Source organism: Staurois parvus, unplaced genomic scaffold (genome assembly GCF_062004578.1).
Source record: "Staurois parvus isolate SC_StPar_1 unplaced genomic scaffold, SC_StPar_1.0 ptg000022l, whole genome shotgun sequence".
NCBI lineage: Eukaryota > Metazoa > Chordata > Amphibia > Anura > Ranidae > Staurois > Staurois parvus.
Genome location: NW_028317818.1, coordinates 2,597,864 through 2,617,251, shown reverse-complemented (window position 1 = coordinate 2,617,251; position 19,388 = coordinate 2,597,864). Strand labels below are relative to the sequence as shown.

Here is a 19,388-nt window from a genome sequence, read left to right as displayed (position 1 = left end):
CACACATCCAGCGGTCTGATTACCGTAGGGACGTACCGGTACGTTTTGAAACAGCTTGGCTCAGTATACTGTATATACCACAGTGGTATATACTCAGTATACTGTATATACCACACATCCAGCGGGCTGACAGATTAATCTGTCATAGGGACATTTGTTTTGAGCCAGCTTGGCTCAGCGCGGTATAATGTATGTACATTACTGCACATCCAGAGGGCTGTATGTATACTGTATAGCTGCACATCCAGCAGTAACCATCTGATTTGGAATTTGATCCATATGATGACTGTCTTACAAATGTATCACAAGATGTCATTCGTGAACTTATGATGTCAGAGGATGAACATGAGGATTTTGAAGGATTTTAAGTACCGGTAAGTCATAATCATTTCAATTAAAAAATTTAATGTTTTTAAATGATGTTGCCTCGGAAGGGGGGTAGTCCTATAGGGTGAGTATAGCCCAACTGGAAAATTAGGGGGTCGTCTTATACACCCAGTCGCCTTATATGGCGGAAAATACGGTATACGTTTTTCAATGAATACAGTGAGTGCTGTCATTGGACAAGGTGCAGAGAAATGGTGGATGAAGTCAGGATTTCTGCCTCATCCAAGCAGAGAACACTTTGTATTCATGGAAAAGAATACATGACATTCTCTGAATTCCATAGGCACTGAGCGAGTGACCCATACAAATGGAAATGCACACATAGGTCCGGAGAGGAATTGCCGTCAGAATAGGAGCACTAAGTCTAGTGCCATAGCTCATGTTTGATTGCCTATGGACAATTTTAGATACCATAGTTTGTTGCCATTTCACAGTCATGCACAATTTTAAATCTTGATATGTTTGGTATTTATTTAAATTTTTTATTATTTAATTTTCCCCTGAAAATGTGTGCTGGATAAATGGCTTCACATTTAATGTGTGACATAAAAATTTTTTAATAGTCACCGTTTTATTCTCCGGGGCTTCTGCTGTCATAAAATATAAACTGTTTTGGAGTTTTTAATTTTTGAGGATTTTCTAGCATAAAATGCAGATTTTTAACATGTATGTAAAAATTAAAAAATTGCCCTGGTAGGCAAGTGGCTAATTGAATTTGACTATGCAAGAAAAGTCAAAATAGTTTTCTCCCTTCTGCATTTCTCAGTTATTTTTGCTCTGTTTTATAATTATAAATATCATTCTGTTTCATAAATAGGAAGGAGCTCTTCATGAAGATATGTCAAGTTACCCCGATGAAGTGTTTGAATCTCCTTCAGAGGCAGCCATCAAAGAGGCCGATGATACAGCAAAAGCAGAAGATGCTTTGGAACATACAGGGAGTGCCTTGGACAAAAGTGAATTAGAAAAAAGTCATTTAATGCTGTAGGTGGTTATCTAATTTACATAAACTAAGCAGTAATTGTAAATCTCCCCCTTTTATTGTTTTTATCTATATTCAGTATATCCTATAATATTAAACTTAAAGCTAAAAGTAAATAAAAGTAAGCTTAAAGCTTAAAGTAAATGATACCTTTTTTAAAAAATAATAAACATGACATACTTACCTAAACCCCATTTTTCCTGGGTCCCCTGCCGGTGCTCTTGACGCCTTCTCTTCTCTGTGTGCCACCATATGAAGCCGCTTTTTATGGGGGTGCACCTCTGGATATAGTGGATAGAAAAAGTCTACACACCCCTGTTAAAATGTCAGGTTTCTGTGATGTAAAAAAATGCACCAAAGATAAATAATTTCAGAACTTTTTCCACCTTTAATGTGACCTATAAACTGTACAACTCAGTTGAACAACAAACTGAAATCCTTTAGGTGGAGGGAAGTAAAAATAAAAAACTAACATAATTTGGTTGCATAAGTGTGCACACCCTTAAACTATTACTTTGTTGCAGCACCTTTTGATTTTGTTCCAGCACTCAGTCTTTTTGGGTATGAGTCTATCAGCATGGCACATCTTGACTTGGCAATATTTGCTCACTCTTCCTTGCAAAAACACTCCAAATCTGTCAGACTGCGAGGGCATCTCCTGTGCACAGCCCTCTTTAGAGCACCCCACAGATTTTCGATCCGATTCAGGTCTGGGCTCTGGCTGGGCGATTCCAAAACTTTAATCTTCTTCTGGTGAAGCCATTCCTTTGCTGATTTGGATGTATGCTTTTGGTTGTTGTCATGCTGAAAGATGTTTCATGTTCAGTTTTCTAGCAGAAGCCTGAAGATTTTGTGCCAATTTTGTCTGGTATTTGGAACTGTTCATAATTCCCTCTACCTTGACTAAGGCCCCAGTTCCGGCTGAAGAAAAACAGCCCCAAAGCATGATGCTGCTACCACCATGCTTCACTGTGGGTATGGTCTTCTTTTGGTGATGTGCAGTGTTGTTTTTTGGGCCATACATATCTTTTGGAATTATGGCCAAAATGTTCAACCTTGGTTTCATCAGACCATAACATATTTTTCCACATGCTTTTGGGAGACTTCAAATGTTGAGATGTGTTTTTGCAGAATTTAGCTGGGCTTGGATGTTTTTCTTCATGAGAAAAGGTTTCCGTCTTGCCACTCTACCCCATAGGCCAGACATATGAAGAATACGGGAGATTGTTGTCACATGTACCACACAGCCAGTACTTGCCAGATATTCCTGCATCTCCTTTATTGTTGCTGTGGGCCTCTTGGCAGCCTCCCAGACCAGTTTTCTTCTCGTTGTTCCATCAGTTTTGGAGGACTGTCCAGTTCTTGGTAATGTCACTGTTGCGCCATTTTTTCTCCACTCGATGATGACTGTCTTCAATGTGTTCCATGGTATATCTAAGGCCTTGGAAATTCTTTTGTACCCTTCCCTAAGTGATACTTTTTAACAGTGAGATCCCTCTGATGCTTTGGAAGCTCTCTGCGGACCATGGCTTTTGCTGTAGGATGCGACTAAGAAACTGTCAGGAAAGACCTACTAGAACAACTGAACTTTATTTGGGGTTAATCAGATGCACTTTAAATGGTGGCAGGTGTGTACTGACTCCTTTTTAACATGATTTTGAATGTGATTGCTTCATTCTGAACACAGTTACATCCCCAGTCATAAGAGGGTGTGCACACTTTTGCAGCTACATTATTTTAGTTTTATATGTTTAGTTCCCCCCTAAAAGATTTCAGTTTGTTTTTCAATTGAGTTTTACAGTTTATAGGTCACATTAAAGGTGGAAAAAGTTCTGAAATTATTTATCTTTGTCTCATTTTTTTACATCACAGAAACCTGACGTTTTAACGGGTGTGTAGACTTTTCATATCAATTCTATGTATATATATATATATGTATGTATATGTATATATATATATATATGTATACATTTGAAAAAAATATATAAATAAAAATTTGAGAGTGCAAAGCAGTTATTCTTCTAAAACTGCTACATTTTTTTCAAAGTATACATACACAGTGATAAAGGAGGACAATTAAATGTAGTTAATTTGCAACAATGTGCATAAAGGGAGTCAAGGGGGGATGAGTCAGGGCCAAAGACCATTTATGCTGTTTGTACCCATTTTTCTTTAGTCTAAGGGTACCTGTAGCTGGGAGTCTAAAGTATATTAGTTTCCAGTTCCTTTTTGAAGGGGTTGTTTGCATCGCAGAGCAGGAAAACAAGCTTGTACAGTATATGTCTGTCAGACAATATGGAATTTATGTAAGAGTTATAACAAAAACATTTCTCGCTGCCTTTATCATCCAATCAGCGATGGAACTACCAGGGTAGCAAGTGTGACTGGGCTGTGGAGTTCTGCCACTGTAGGGAGGCCTACCGACCTCTGCCTGCCGCATGCCGCCCAACAGCTGTTCTACCAGTATGAGAGGAAATCTAGTCTCACCCCCCGGGAAGCACACACATCCCATCCCCCTCAGGGGACCTCTGGTGTAAGGGGTGCTCTGTTCCTGCAGTGGTCAGCCTTACGGCTGGGTTCACACCTATGCATTTTGTGTTTGATTCATTTCTGCATTGCGTTTTTGCACATAGATTTATAACGTATTGTTGATGTGTTTTGCGTTTTTTTTTTCTTGTTGCAAGACAAATTTAAAATGCAAAACGCGAAAAAAAACGCATCAAAAACGTGGCAAAAACACAGAGAAAACGCACTGCATGCTTTTCTGCAGCATTTCCATTGAAGTTTATAGAACAAAAAACACTTTTTGCGTTTAAAAAAGTCCCTGACCCTTTCCAAAAAAATACACCGGGTGAAAACGCGGAGATGTGAGTACCATAGGAAATCATGTTAAATGGACTGTAGTGCTTAGGTGTTAACCTAGGGTACATCAGTGTTCCTTCTTGAATCAGAGTCCCCAGAGATGTCCCTTACATCAGAGTCCCCAGAGATGTCCCTTACATCAGAGTCCCCAGAGTTCTTCCTTACATCTCCCCCCCTTACAGTGTAAGGGAACTCAGTGCAAGTTCATATGCAAATGGTAACTCTGTAAGTTCAGATGCTATGGAGAACTTTATGGATTCAGATGTAAAGGGGAAGTCTGCAGATTCAAATGTAAGGGGAAGTTTGCGGATTCAAATGTAAGGGGAAGTCTGCAGATTCAAATGTAAGGGGAAGTTTGCGGATTCAAATGTAAAGAGGAAGTACCGTGTGCCACTAAAGTGTTCAGGTTTGGCTTGAAGAAAAGATGGCAACCCTACACAAGAACAAAATGCGATATCTCCTGCGCTCCAGGACCCAGACCGGTGGTGAGTAGATGGAACAAACTCCAAAAAAGGAAGAAACCACCGAAATAGACAAGGTCATGCAGCTCCACACCAAGGCGGGGGAAGCCCAAACGAAACTGTGAGGAAGAACAACAAAAAGAAGCGCACCAACCTTGCGCATTACCTCAGTAACCAAAATTTATTGAATAAAAGAATGGTACTCACAAACAGCGAATAAAAACAGGCATGTAAGTCCTCAAAGGGACTTTAAAGGCAAGATGCAAATGCGAATCCCATCATGGAGGAAGCCACTCAGTACAGCTGATGCGTTTCGAAGGACAAGCCTTCTTCCTCAGAGCCAGCTCTGAGTGAGTGGCTGAGTGGCTTCCTCCATGATGGGATTCGCATTTGCATCTTGCCTTTAAAGTCCCTTTGAGGACTTACATGCCTGTTTTTATTCGCTGTTTGTGAGTACCATTCTTTTATTCAATAAATTTTGGTTACTGAGGTAATGCGCAAGGTTGGTGCGCTTCTTTTTGTTGTTAACCCTACACAAGATGCAGAAAGGGGGCCTGCTTCAGGACATGTGAAAATGTCCTGCTCTAGGTGATAAAGGGCCCTGCGATGGGAGTAAAGGGCCCCACCATTGGTGGGAAGGGACCAGAGGTCAGAGGGGCCCTTCATGGTATCGACCATGGTGAGGCCTGTTCTGAGTGGAACCTGTCCTTTTAAACCGCTGTATGGTCTTGGCCACCATGCTGCAGCTCAGTTTCAGGGTCTTGGCAATCTTCTTATAGCCTAGGGCATCTTTATGTAGAGCAACAATTCTTTTTTTTCAGATCCTCAGAGAGTTCTATGCCATGAGGTGCCATGTTGAACCTCCAGTGACCAGAATGAGAGAGTGAGAGCGCTAACACCAAATTTAACACACCTGCTCCCCATTCACACCTGAGACCTTGTACCACTGACAAGTCACATGACACCGGGGGGGGGGGGGGGGAATGGCTAATTGGGCCCAATTTGGACATTTTCACTTAGGGGTGTACACACTTTTGCTGCCAGCAGTTTAGACATTAATGGCTGCGTGTTGAGTTATTTTGAGGGGACATCAAATTTACACTGTTATACAAGCTGTACACTCCCTACTTTACATTGTAGCAAAGTGTCATTTATGCAGTGTTGTCACATGAAAAGATATAATAAATATTTACAAGAATGTGAGGGGTATACTCACTTCTGTGAGATACTGTATATGTTATACCACATGTATTTTATTGTATATTATTTTTTGCCACTTTAGTATATTTTATTTGTTGTTATTTGTTGTATGAGGTTATTATTGATTTATTCACTATTTAAAGCAGCAGCAATATACACACTTTATTCACACATATATTTGATTTCTTAAGTATTTGTTATTCACTTATTGAGTTGACAGTTATTTTTTGGAGTGTGGTTTGTGTGGTGATTATAATATTAATAAATGGGGTTACAGGTGAGTCTTCCATCTGCATGTTACAAAAATTCTATCTTATTCCAGGCCATTGGAGAGAGGTTGGCGTAAAGTAAAAGAAGGACACCTTGTACAGCCAAAAATTAGACTTTGTCAGGAAGTAGTCACTGTCAGTCCTCAAAAGAGAGGTCAGCGTATAACTGTCCCGGTAAAGAAGCTGTTTGCAAAAGAAAAAAGGCCATATGGTCTTGGAATGGTGGGAAGATTAACAAACAGAACATATCGTAAAAGGATAGACAGCTACGTAAAAAGACAAATAGAAGATATGGATGACCACCGGTACGTACAGTATAAGTCAATGTACTAACTAAATAAGAAACAACAACTTGTACCTTTTGTTTATAACTTGGCCTTGGTAGTGTTAAATTTAATTTTAATTTTATTTAGTCAACATATTTACTGTATGCTTTGTTATAAAGTGAAAACAATATCAGTTCAGTAATAGATCTGTAAAACCCTGTTCATAATTAAGAATTATTACTGTAGAAAATAAGCTATATATTTATGCCTTAGGAGGAATAGGATATTGCACTTTTCTTTTTATCTATAGATGATGTGATAAATATTGTGTTCTTTTCAGGCCGTTCTTCACTTACTGGATCACAGTTGTACATCTACTCATTACAATCCTGACTGTATCCATCTATGGTATTGCACCTGTTGGATTTTCTCAACACGAAACTGTAGAATCTGTACGTAACTTAAAAAAAAAACACTTGTTGGCATTGAAATAAATGAATATTACATTAGCATTATATAGCATCTCTGCACTGTAGAACCAGACCTTCCTCTTGGAAACAGCTAAAGTAGAACTATAGGCAAAACTTTTTTTTCATTTTGGATAGAGTAAGGGAGGGTTATACTGTAACTCCTTTAAGGTCTATTTTTGCCATCTATGTCCCATTGGGGAGATTTATTTTCATTTTCTGTCTTATAGCCAAACAGGAAGGGAAAGGACATCAGTGCAAATTAAGGGGATTTCTTGGGGAACCCCAGGTCACAAGAATCAGTGTCCCCATTGGAAAATTTCCCCTCTATTACTTTTCTGGGTACAATACAAAATTTGTGATTTTCTTTTACTTTCAATTTCAATGATAATGGTAAACAGGACAAATAGAGAGAGTAAATCTCTGTAACAGGGACACAGCAATAAAAGCTGACAGGTGTTCTAATCCCTCTCCACTCTATACAAAACAAAAATAAGTTTTGTCTATAGTTATACTTTAAGGTTCCAGAGCAGTAACAAGTTACTTGATGCCTAATTGATGCACACAACACTCACTCACATACTTCGTTCTGTAGGGAATCTGCCCCATTTACTACAGGAAAACACATATAGTAAGCACTGACTAGTGTGCATTACAGGCTGTGTTCCTGGTAGAGGTAAATGTATGTTTTATTATTGGTTTTGTAATCCTATAATTATTGTTATCATTAATATTTGGCTAAGCTTTTGTGTTTACCCTATGGAGATACACTACATGGGCAAAAATATGTGGGCACCCCTCCAAATGATGGTTCTGGTATTTTCAGTGAAGGGTACTGTTAATGCTACAACATACATAGACATTTTAGAGTGTTGTCCACTTTCAGTTTGAGGAAGGCTGTTTTCTGAGGCATCATGACTGTGCCCCATGCATAAATCCAGCTCAATAAAGACATGGTTTCAGGAGTTTGGTGTGGAGCTACACAAGTGGCCTTCCCAGAGCCCTGACCTCTACCCTATTCAAGGCCTTTGGGATGAATTAGTATGCTGATTGAGAGCTAGGTCTTCAAGTACAATATCAGACCTCAAAGTGTATCTGTTGGCTAAATGGGCACAAATTCCCACAGACATACTCCAAAATTGTGTGTAAATGGAAGTAGAGGCTGTTAGAGGTGCAAAGACTTCATAATGCCTGTAGTTTTGGAATGTGTCTGCAGGGCACTCATCCTTATGAAAATACAATTTTGACATTCTTTCTTAGGCACTTTTTTACTTAAAACCTGTGTTGCAGAAAATGTTAATACATTATGTAAATGTATAACAAAAACATTTTGTATATTTTACAAAAGGAAGGGGTGGTATAATTGTTTTGTTCACTTTAGCCATTTTTCTGTTCCTTATTTCATGCCTCAGTAATGAACCTCCATTGGTTGAGTTGGGCATAGACACAGCAAAGCTTCAGCCGACTCCCAATGTGTTCCTAAAGGAATTTAATACCTGCTGCAGCAAAGAATTTATGAAAAATACTTGAATTTTTCTAGGTGTACTGCACCCTCCACGTAACAGTGCTAGGGACTGCCAATTGGTCACTTAGGTAATGAGCACCAATTTGTAGGAGGGCAGGGGGAGTGATGCTCCATACCCAGGATAATTAGGATTTCTACCTATACATTTGTGCAAAATTCAGCTTTAGGTGCTTATTTAAGCTGCTTTTTATCGTGCTAGGAGCAAAGGCACTCAGGTGAGGAAATAGCATTCTGTGTGACTGAGGCCTTACAATCCAACTATACAATTGTCTTTGAATCTACTAACAACTATGTAGTGCAAGGCTTGCCTGATTGTTGCAGATTGATTGGATAGTTTAGGTTAATCCTCATACCAGATAGTTCTGGTGTGGTCTTAAAATAACATGTATGGTGAACTTAACAGGAAAAGTCAACATATTGCATATCAGTTCAGTAACCGGAAAATAAACTCTGCTTATGCATTTTTATCTCATATACTCAGCTTTGAATTATCGAAATCTGTGACAGGTTTAATTTAAATAAGAAAGGGGGTTTGGGGGGGGGGGTAACAATGCTAAATCTTTGGAGTGTATGGTTTAGAGGATCCTTTCTCAACCTTCTTACCCCAGAGGAACCATTGAAATAATTTTCAGATCTCAGGGAACCTCTGTTAAATCTAACTCTTTAGGGTCAGTGGCAAGACTGCCCCCTACATTGGTAGCCAGTGGAAAAACTGCCTCCATAAAGTGGTGGCCAAAATGTCACCCTTGCAAACAGCTAAAAAGATCACTGGATTCATGCTGCTGGCTCTGCCAAATGGAATTGGACCCAGAACTATGCCGACACCATCAGATGGAAGGTACTTTTCCCACAGCTCAAGGAACCCCTAGCAACCTCTGGAGGTTACATATAACCCTGGTTGAGAATGGCTTGTTTAGAGAACCAACAAATTTGCATATTGGCAACCCTTCCTGCATCAGAAACAGAAATTATTGACATATACTTGGATATCTAAAGAGCTCTGCCATTAGAAATGTAAGAACCTTTTTAGATAATATTTGTAACAAAATAATAGTATAAGATAATATTTGTAACAAAATAATACTATAAGAATATATTGTTTTTTGCTGTTTTTTTTTTAAATTAAATATATTCTTCCTAGGTTTTGCGAAACAAGGGAGTTTATGAAAACGTAAGATACATACAGCAAGAAAACTTTTGGATTGGACCAAATTCTGTAAGTGTTTTTATTATTTCCAATATACAGTATATACATTTACCAAAAAAAAGTCTTTATTAATCTTAACTATACTGAAGAAAACATATACAAAAACTACTTAACATACTTCATAAGAAATGAGACAAAATCAGAGCAGTGTGGAATAAGGGGGTTGTCATGCAGGACAACCCCTGGAAAAATCAAAGTGGCTAGAAGCTGCTTCAGCAAACTCGACTTGTTCTCTCCTGGAAAGGCATCTAATTGAGTTTAGAGGGACATTGCATCTTCATGTCTCCTCATGACACCAGCTCTTGGTTGACATGAGTGATGGCTGTAAATGTCATTCTTCAGTCATATAGTTTAAGGTAAACGTACTGTTGATGAATTTCCAAACTTGTGAATATGGTAAATGTAAAAGCATTTTATGTATATCTACAGTGAATATGCACAGTGAATTTTAGCACTTATGCATAGTGGGGGTTTTCATTAAGGTCTAAATGTATATAAAACTAAAAACATAAATATCAGCAAAAGGGACATAACTTACAGTAGTTAGTATCACATATTCCTTGTCCTAATTCTTCTGCTTTCAGTAGAAATCGTCATCTTTTCATGGCAGATCAGGCAGACAAGGGCGGAGTGGCGAATCAGGCAGACAAGGGCGGGCATAGTTGAGCTATCTTGATGAGAGCTCCTGTAAGCCTTGTAGCTGTTTTAACCCCCACCACACTGGTCCACAATACTGGAAGATTGGGGAGTGGAGGGAGATAGAAAAGATAAAGATTTCTACTGATAGCTGAAGAATCAGGACAAAGGACATATAATAACTGTAAGTTATGTTCCTTGTACTGAGGTTTTTTTTGTTGTTGTAGCTAAAGTATGTATGAATAAATTCCCGACATGTCACAATATATAGCATTAGAATCATTTTTTAGGAAAGATCTACCCTTTATCAATAAATACTATCCCTGGGTTCCAGTTAAGACCTTTCCTAGGCTGAGATGATTGATGTCCCCAGTCTGTTGTAGGCAGGAGAAATAATTTCCTAAGCCTCTTCTGCCCTTGTTTCTGTGCTTTAACATTGTAACTTTGTAGTAAGTGACAAAGTGAGAGGCTGCAGCAGGGGCCGATGTTTGTCAAACATTTGTAAAACCAGCCAAGAACTTCACAGGAACCAGGATTTACATCATTGTGTCATCTTTGACCTGATATCTCAGTCCATGTAACATATGCTTGCACTTGATGCCTTAAAAAAAGCTGCACTCATTTTGGAGATAAAAACAGATGAAGGCATTTTCAGGGGGAATTTCTGTAATCTATGTGAAAGGTTATACGTTCATGGAAGTGGTACACTGACACATTATGTAAAGCGGAACGTAAATCAGAAAATTAAGTTCAGCTAGATCATTTCATGCTGGCTCCTCTTGGAGGTATAGCTATGTAAAACATTAAAAATAAGTGCCTATACTTTAGCAGTGTAAAGCTTCTGTCAGCCTTCCTCTCTATCTGAGCCAAAAACATACAATCAAGGCTGGAATGTGCATATTTTAATTTAACAAAGAGACATATACTTCTTGAGATTAAGGAGAGGGGAGAGTTTCCAGTAAGGAAGTGACTGCTCTGGGCTTCAACACAATGGCGACCTCCAGCAAGACAAAATAGAAGCAATGCTGGAGGCAATTTACAGCACACACCAATTTTGGTAGCATTATTAATGGGGAATGTATATTCTTTTGTTAACATTAATTGTTATCAAACTGTTATGAGTAAAGTTCCGCTTTAACATGAAAAATAGGTCTGATGACAGGTCAGCCTGAATTTATTTCCATATATCTTTTTTATTATCAAGGTACTTGTACATCAGAGTTCACACAAATCTGTATAACATTAAATCCTAAATTTAGTTAAATAAAAAATAAGCACAACGTATTCATAGAAACCGTATTACAGCTTCTGTGAATGAGACATAATCTATGAATCATGATATGAAACTTGATATGATATGAAACCTGATTTATGAATGAAGCTATTGTTTGCTTACAGATCCTGTTTCGATCATGGATACTGTAGTACAACTTCTATGAAAGGGGGGGGAATAGTCGGGTACTCTTGATGAGAACCTCTTAGTTCTGTTAACCCACACTTCACCAGAAAATTGCAGCAGTGTAGGGGGTTGGGCATCAGAGGAGGAAGATTTGACCTAAATCAGGAGACAGCAGCACAAGGGACAGATCACAATGTCCCTTGTTTATTTTTTATTTATTTATGTATTTATTTTAAATAAATTAAGACTTTAAAGGCTTATCTTGCTTTAAAGTTCACCTTTAAACAAATAACAAAGGCATATGTTTTTGAAGAAAAAAAATGTGCATTTATTATTTTTTTTTACTGGAGCCTGAAAAGCATTGCACCTGTGATTAGTGGATTGTGTGTCAGTATTAGGCTCCTGCACACTTTCCCTCCAGCTTTCTGCCTGTACCTCAGTACGGGCTTTCAGTTAGAAAGCTGGAAGGAGAATCAATGGACCATGAGTATTGCAAATGATTACTACACTCCTAATCAATTGAAACTACAAGTCCATCCACTGCAGTGGCAGACAGGACTTGTCGTTTATTCATTCTCAGATCTCTGTGAATGAATGATGCCATTGTATGGGAAGAGCCCCACTCACCCCTGCCGATTTTAGATGTGACAGCAGCTACAACTATGAGGAACCCCCGCCCACTGTCATGGGAAGGAGCTCAGGGGTTGGGGGTGATGCTTAGAAACATATTCCTAAAAGTTAGCATAACATTTAATAAACTTACACTAATATCTGTATTTTGAATTCTTCCAGGAAGACTTAATACATCTTGGAGCTAAGTTTTCTCCATGCATGAGACAAGATCCGCAAGTGTACAGTTTAATTCAAATGAAGAGAGAGAAGGAAAAACACTCTGCTTGCTGTGTTAGAAATGACAAATCCGGCTGTATTCAGACCTCTGAAGAGGAGTGCTCGGTAAGACAGTAATGCACTGTTTGGCCACCTTGTGCATTTATGGCCATACTTTCTATTTAGGAATTGGTCATGCGTACCAACTTACAAACCTAGCAAAATATGATACACTTTCAGTGATTTGTGAAACAGATGTTTTAAAGAAAATGGGTCAGTAAAATTAGTGAGAATCCAATTTTCCATTCCTATGTTTTTATAACAGTAAAGTCTTATCTGTCAGCAATAGGTCTGTGCTGTTATTCACTTGTTTTGTCTTCCAGTCAGTTTGCAATTGTGAGTTCAGCACCAAAATGTAAGACTTTCATTAAGTCTAACCTGTCTTCTGCTTCAAATGCCAATTAGCAAAGCCTTTTATTTTCATTTACGACTGTTCCTTTGTTGTACAATGTTTTTTGAGCATCTATTAATAGCACTGAGCTCAAGCAGGAGAGAGATTACTATGATGGGGGGCGAATACCAGTACATAATGGAAAAAAATCAGCTTAAAAGTAAGGACTCCAACCCCCGGAAACGTTGGAATATAACTGAACAAAAACTGTTGTAGCGAAAAAAAGAGGTGTATGAGTGGAATCCTCATTCTCAGTCAAGATCCCAGAGAATGTTAAGGACTCCACATCTTGCAAGAGGTGTGAAGAACGTGGTGCCCTTCTCACCAACTAACAATGCCACTCTCAGCTTCACCCTGCACAAAGATTTTCCAGCTCGCGGGACTACAGTCTAGATGCCAGCAGCCTGAGAGGGATTGTGAGTGGGTTAAGTTAATTAAGAAATGAACTATTTAGGCTACCACCAGCACCTTTTGACTGAGGAGGAAACTCACAATCTTAGCAAGAACAAATATAAAAAGTAAACGTCTCTACACACACTGTCTCCACAGACAGGTATATTCAGAGATTTATCATATACAGTAGAACTTTTCAAGAAAGAGGGATTCTTTAGTTTGCATTAAAAGCCTTAGGGACAGTTTTAACACTTTTTAAAATAGGGTTTAATAATGAAAAGTTCAAAATGGTGCAAATAAAATATTTACAGAAAAAAGGGTGCTATAAGAAAATAAAGAGACAATAAAGCAACAGAGAAATAAAAAGTAGTTGAAATTGAAGAATACTTGCAAATCTCTTGGTTTTAGCAGAGATCAGTCAATAAGCAATGAAATTAGCTTCAAAATGGATATAGAGATGACAGGTATTGGACATCTGTTTCTCATTGGAGGGGTGTGGAGGCCTAATCCACTCTGGTACCTCCTAGCATAGGGGTGTTTGGGTTCAAAACACTACAAATTAACTGAGGGAGGTAATATGTCTATGTTATGGCTGTGCTTTCATTATTTAATAAGTTAGGAAACAAAACATGCTGAAGTTTTTGAGTCTTGGCTGATCAGTCAAAAGAAATGTGTATTCCACAGACTTCCAACCCAGTGTCTGTTAGTTCTATAGATTGCTCAAGCTTGCAAGGGTGACAGTTTAGGGTTTCCAGACTGAAATTGTGGGTTGGTAATGGAGAGGTCTGTGTGTCCAATAAATGGATTGATAAGTCCTGGCATCACTTAACAATTGTGTATTGTGCCAGATGGCTTCCTGGGAGGATGTAAAAGGAGGCCACTGCTGCCATTAGGCCTCCTTGTGCTTCAAACTGTTATGGGTGAACTCTGAACAACATGGCTGCCACACACACAGCTATTCATGTGCCTAGTACACACAACCATTACACGAGATTGCTGGGGGTACAGTGCTAAGAACATGTTCTCAGCAAAATTTGGAGTACTCCACCTTCCCCAGTTCTCGCTGGAAGGAGGATGACTCCACCCTTGCCTAGGCATGCAGGTGGAAGCTGGGGGAAAGGTGAGTATACTCTCTATTTTTCTTTTTTGGGTGTGTTTTTATACTATTTTCCAGTGGTTCAGCTGAGGAGAGGATCTTGCATTTTAGGCACAAGGTCCACTTTGAATTGCCTAGATGTAGTGCCCTGATGAATGTTAACCACAGAGCTGATCTTTGTGTACATTATTATTATTATATATTATTTATATAGCGCCAATGGGTATGCTCAGCGCTGTACAGTAGCAGGGGGGACAGAACGTGAGACAAGACAGTAACAATACAATACACGAGGGGTTCGAGGGCCCTGCTCTTTCGAGCTTACAATCTATGAGGGAGGGGAAGGTGGCACAGGAGGAGATGGCTGTGGGGGATGGAGTGGCGGGAGGAGTGGAGGAGGTTAGTTGTTAGGTGAGGTCGGGTGTTAGGTGATGTTGGGGTAGGCTTCCCTGAAGAGGAGGGTTTTCAGGGTGTTCCTGAAGGTGAGGAGGGTAGGCGACAGTCTGATGGATTGGGGTAGGGAGTTCCAGAGGATGGGGGAAGTCCTGGAGAAGTCCTGCAATCGAGCGTGGGAGGAGGAGACCAGGGAGCTAGAGAGTAGGAGGTCCTGTGAGGAGTGGAGGGCACGGGTAGGGTAGTATTTGGGTATCAGGTCAGTTATGTAGATTGGGGCGGCATTGTGAATGGCTTTGTAGGTCAGAGTTAGCAGTTTGAATTTTATGCGTTGGGCAATCGGGAGCCAATGAAGGGATTGGCAGAGGGGGGAGGCAGATGTGGAGCGGTTGGTGAGGTGGATGAGTCTAGCCGCTGAGTTTAGGATCGACTGGAGTGGGGATAGCTCTCGTTTGGGTAGGCCAGTGAGAAGGAAATTGCAATAGTCCAGGCGTGAGTTGATGAGGGAGTGTACGAGTTGTTTGGTGGTGTCTGGGGTGAGGAATGTGCGTATCTTGGAGATGTTGCGGAGGTGGAGCCTGCAAGATCTAGATAGCAGTTGGATGTGGGGTACAAAGGAGAGATGGGAGTCCAGGGTGACACCCAGGACTTTGGCGTGTGGGGTGGGAGAGATGGTGGCGTTGTTAGTAGTGATGGAGAAAATGGGGGTGGGGTGGGGGGAAGACCAGGAGCTCGGTTTTGGATAGGCTAAGTTTGAGGAAGTGGAGCGACATCCAGTCTGATATGTCGTTTAGGAGGTGGGCGATGCAGGCAGAGAATGAGGGGGTGGGGTTGGGGGTGGAGAGGTAAATTTGGGTGTCGTCGGCATAGAGGTGGTAGTTGAAGCCGTGGGAGTGAAAAAGTTTGGCAAGGGAGGAGGTATAGATGGAGAAGAGGAGGGGCCCGAGGACAGAGCCTTGGGGGACCCCAAAAGAGAGGGGGAGGGAGGGGGAGGTGGCAGTGTTGTAGGTGACGCTGAAGGAGTGTTGGGAAAGGTAGGAGGAGAACCAGGAGAGAGCAGCGTCCTTGATGCCAAGGGAGTGCAGTTTGGCAAGGAGGAGAGGGTGGTCAACAGTGTCGAAGGCCACGGAGAGGTCAAGGAGCAGGAGGATAGAATAGTGGCCATTGGCTTTGGCGGCTAGCAGGTCGTTGGTGATTTTAAGTAGGGCGGTTTCGGTGGAGTGCAGGGGACGGAAGCCAGACTGTAGGGGGTCAAGGAGGTTGTTATCAGTGAGGTGGGCGCTTAGGCGATTGTAGGCCAGGCGCTCAAGGAGCTTGGATGTGAAGGGCAACAAGGAGATGGGTCTAAGGTTGTTAAGGTTAGTGGGGTCAAGGGAGGGTTTTTTGAGTATGGGGGTGATGTGTGCGTGCTTTAGAGGGGAGGGGAAGGTGCCATTGGAGAGGGAGAGATTGAAGATGTGGGTGAGGGTGCGAATGATGGAGGGGGGGGGGTGACTGGAGGAGCTGTGAGGGGATAGGGTCCAGGGGGCAGGTGGTGAGGCAGGCTACAGTGAAGACCTTAGAGACCTGCTCGGGGGTAGTTTGGCTGAAGAAGCGGAGTGTTGGTGAGGTGATGATGTGCGGGGCATTAGGTATAGTTGGGGGTAGTGCGACTATGAGGTCGGGGGAGGGGACGATTGAGGGGTTAAAGGAGGGCGGGAGGCTGGGTGGAGAGGTGGATTGTGAGTTGACAATGTCCTTGCGGATTGCGTCAATCTTGTTTTGGAAGTGATTGGCAATCTCGTGGGCGGTGAGTGAGTGAGTGAGTGGGGGTGGGGGGGAAGAGAGCAGGGATTTGAAAGTGGAGAAGAGCCGACAAGGACAGGTGGAGAGGGTGTTGATAAGGGTTATGAAATAGGCTTGCTTGGCGGCATGGAGGGAGGTGGTGTAGGCAAGGTAGGCGGCTTTATAGAGGGAGAACGCGCGAGGGGATCTGGTTTTCTACCATAAGCGCTCCAGCGCGCGACTGCGTCGTTTGAGGCATTTCGTGTGGTCGTTTTGCCAGGGTTGAAGTGGTCAGGGTCTAGTGCTACGTGTGGTTAGGGGTGCCAGGGAGTCAAGGGCAGCTGACAGTGAGTCGTTGTATGCAGTAGTGGCCAGGTCAGGGCATGACAGAGGGAGGATACTGTCATACAGACCGTCAGCTGCTGGGTGGAGATGGGTCGTGTTCAGATTGTGGAGGTTGTGGGTGATGGTTAGACGCTTCGGGGGGGGGGGGGAGTTGAGGGAGGGGGAGATGGAGAATGTGAGGAGGTGGTGGTCAGAGAGGGGGAAGGGGGTGTTAGTGAAGTCGTGGGGTGTGCAGAGGTGGGAGAAGACGAGGTCCAGGGTGTCGCCTAGGATGATGGTCGGTCATCCTAGTCATCTAGGAAGGGGCATACAGAACCAGGAGGCCGATAGATTACCGCAATCCTTAGGGGGGTGGGAGAGAAGAGCCGGATGCAGTGGGCCTCGAAGGAGGAGAAGGATAGGGAGGGGGGGTTAGGGAGGACCTGGAAGGTGCTCAGCAGTGGTAGGAGCATACGGACCCCTCCGCCTCTGCGTCCACTCGGTCTGGGTGAATGGGTCCAGACGAGGCCTCCATAGGAGAGGGCAGCAGGGGAGGTGGAGTCAGTGTCTTGGATCCAGGTTTCGGTGACCGCTAGGAGGTTGAGGGAGTGGGAGACAAAGAGGTCGTGGATGGCGGTGAGCTTGTTGCAAACCGAACGTGCGTTCAGGAGTGCAACCGAGAGTGGAGGGGTGGATGTGGGGAGGAGGGGGACAGATATGAGATTGAGGGGGTTGCGGTGGTTGGCGTGAGTAGGGGGGTGCCGGGAGGGGGAGTGGGGAGATGGAGGGCCAGGGTTCGGGGAGATGTCACCGGCGGTTAGGAGAAGGAGGAGGGTGAGGAAGGTGGCATGGGAACGGGAGGTGCAGGAGCGCGTGGATCTGTTGGTGGTGGCATGTGGGTCGGCGGGGGAGTGGAGTATTAGGAGGAGGTGGTGAGAGCTGTAGAGGGGGGAGGGAAGAAGTGAGAGTGCGATGTAGAGCTGTTTTGCGGGAGTAGGGGAGGCAAGGTTGGGGATGGAGGAGAGGAGAACGAGGAGGAGGAGTGCAGGTGGCATGCTAGGGTGGGCAGAATGCTGATCGGTTCGGAGAGGAGGGAGGTTTCATTCAGGCAGACGTGAGGATGGGGAGAGTCCATTATGCCATGTCGGAATTCATCAGTGTCCAAACGTAGGAGGGGAGAGGGAGTGGTGGGCGGCTGGGGCCGCAGCTGGCTGGTTGCAGTCTGTGGGTGCTGTAGGCTGGCGTCTGTGGGTGTTGTGGCATGGCGTCGGTGGGCACAGTGGTGCGGCGGCTGGACGAGCCGTGGGACGCGGTGATTGGAGGTGTTGTAGGTCCGGCGTCAGGGGTGCTTGAGGCTCGGCGTCCGGAGGCGTTGAGTGCACAGCTTCGGGAGGTGATGAGGGCCCGGCGTCAGGAGGTGTTGAGGGCCCGGCGATGGGAGGTGTTGAGTCGTCGGAGTTTCACCCGAGGGACAGCGCGCCGAAGGGCGGGGTGGTAGGCTGGTGGTCCCTGGTTTGGTGGTGGGCTTGCGATCCCAGGTGGGATAGTAGCCTAGGGTCCTTCATGGTTTGCAGTCCCTGGTGGGTAGTGGGTGCCCCTGTTTGAGTCCCTGGTGAGATGTTGGGCTTGCAATCCCCGGAGGGATAGTGGCGGTCCCAGGTGAGATGGTGGGCTTGTGATCCCAGGTGGGATAGTAGCCTAGGGTCCTTGGTGGTTAGGAGTCCTTGGTGGGTAGTGGGTGCCCCTGTTTGAGTCCCTGGTGGGATGGTGGGCTTGCGATCCCCGGAGGGATAGTGGCGGTCCCAGGTGGGATGGTGGGCTTGCGGTCCCTGGTGGGATAGTAGCCTGGGGTCCCTAGTGGCTTGCAGGGAGGCAGCTGGTGGGGGAGGCTGATCCTCTCGGTGGTGGTGGGGGCTTACCCTCATCATGTACATCATGTACATCATTTATAGTGTATGGCACAGCACCCACCAATGAAACAGAATGTAATCAATGTAGAACTCCTCAGGCAGAAAAAGTAAAGGTGCAGAATGCCATTTAGTCTAACTTCTGCTAAGCAGAATTTCCTGTATGCTGGCAACCATGGTGGGGCAATGCACTCAAACATGGATGTAGAGTCTCATTATCCGACTCTCGTTTAGTGAAAGGTATGTGCAGTGTATGGTAAAATGGATGCTGCCAATCCTTAATTCTTAATGGCACTCCCATGCACTCACCAATTACATGTATGTTTGTGCCCGCTAAAATCATGTCAGCACTTTTTTTTGCGTGTTTCACGAGCATGGAGCAGCCTATGAAACACAATACACGTGACAAAGCAAAAAAGCACTCATGCTCAGACATACCTCCTTGTGCGAATGATCTCTTAGACTGGTGTGCCCCAGTATTGTGCACAATCCTAAATGGTGCCTTGACTGAAAAGAGGTTGAAAAACACCATTCTAACTCATAACACTACTATGCAATGACTAGCAACTAG

General features: G+C 43.1%; 1 protein-coding gene across 2 annotated transcripts in view; it reads left to right on the top strand.

The window, feature by feature from the left end:
• The window catches only part of RHBDF1 (rhomboid 5 homolog 1), a 187,423-nt gene that overhangs the window by 125,696 nt on the left and 42,339 nt on the right, over positions 1–19,388 (top strand). For both annotated transcript variants that reach the window (XM_089691722.1, XM_089691731.1), the window contains 5 exons: positions 1,205–1,371; positions 6,215–6,466; positions 6,768–6,879; positions 9,561–9,635; positions 12,454–12,615. In XM_089691722.1, coding sequence (XP_089547848.1) covers positions 1,205–1,371; positions 6,215–6,466; positions 6,768–6,879; positions 9,561–9,635; positions 12,454–12,615 — 768 coding nt within the window. The remainder of the gene's footprint in view (positions 1–1,204; positions 1,372–6,214; positions 6,467–6,767; positions 6,880–9,560; positions 9,636–12,453; positions 12,616–19,388) is intronic.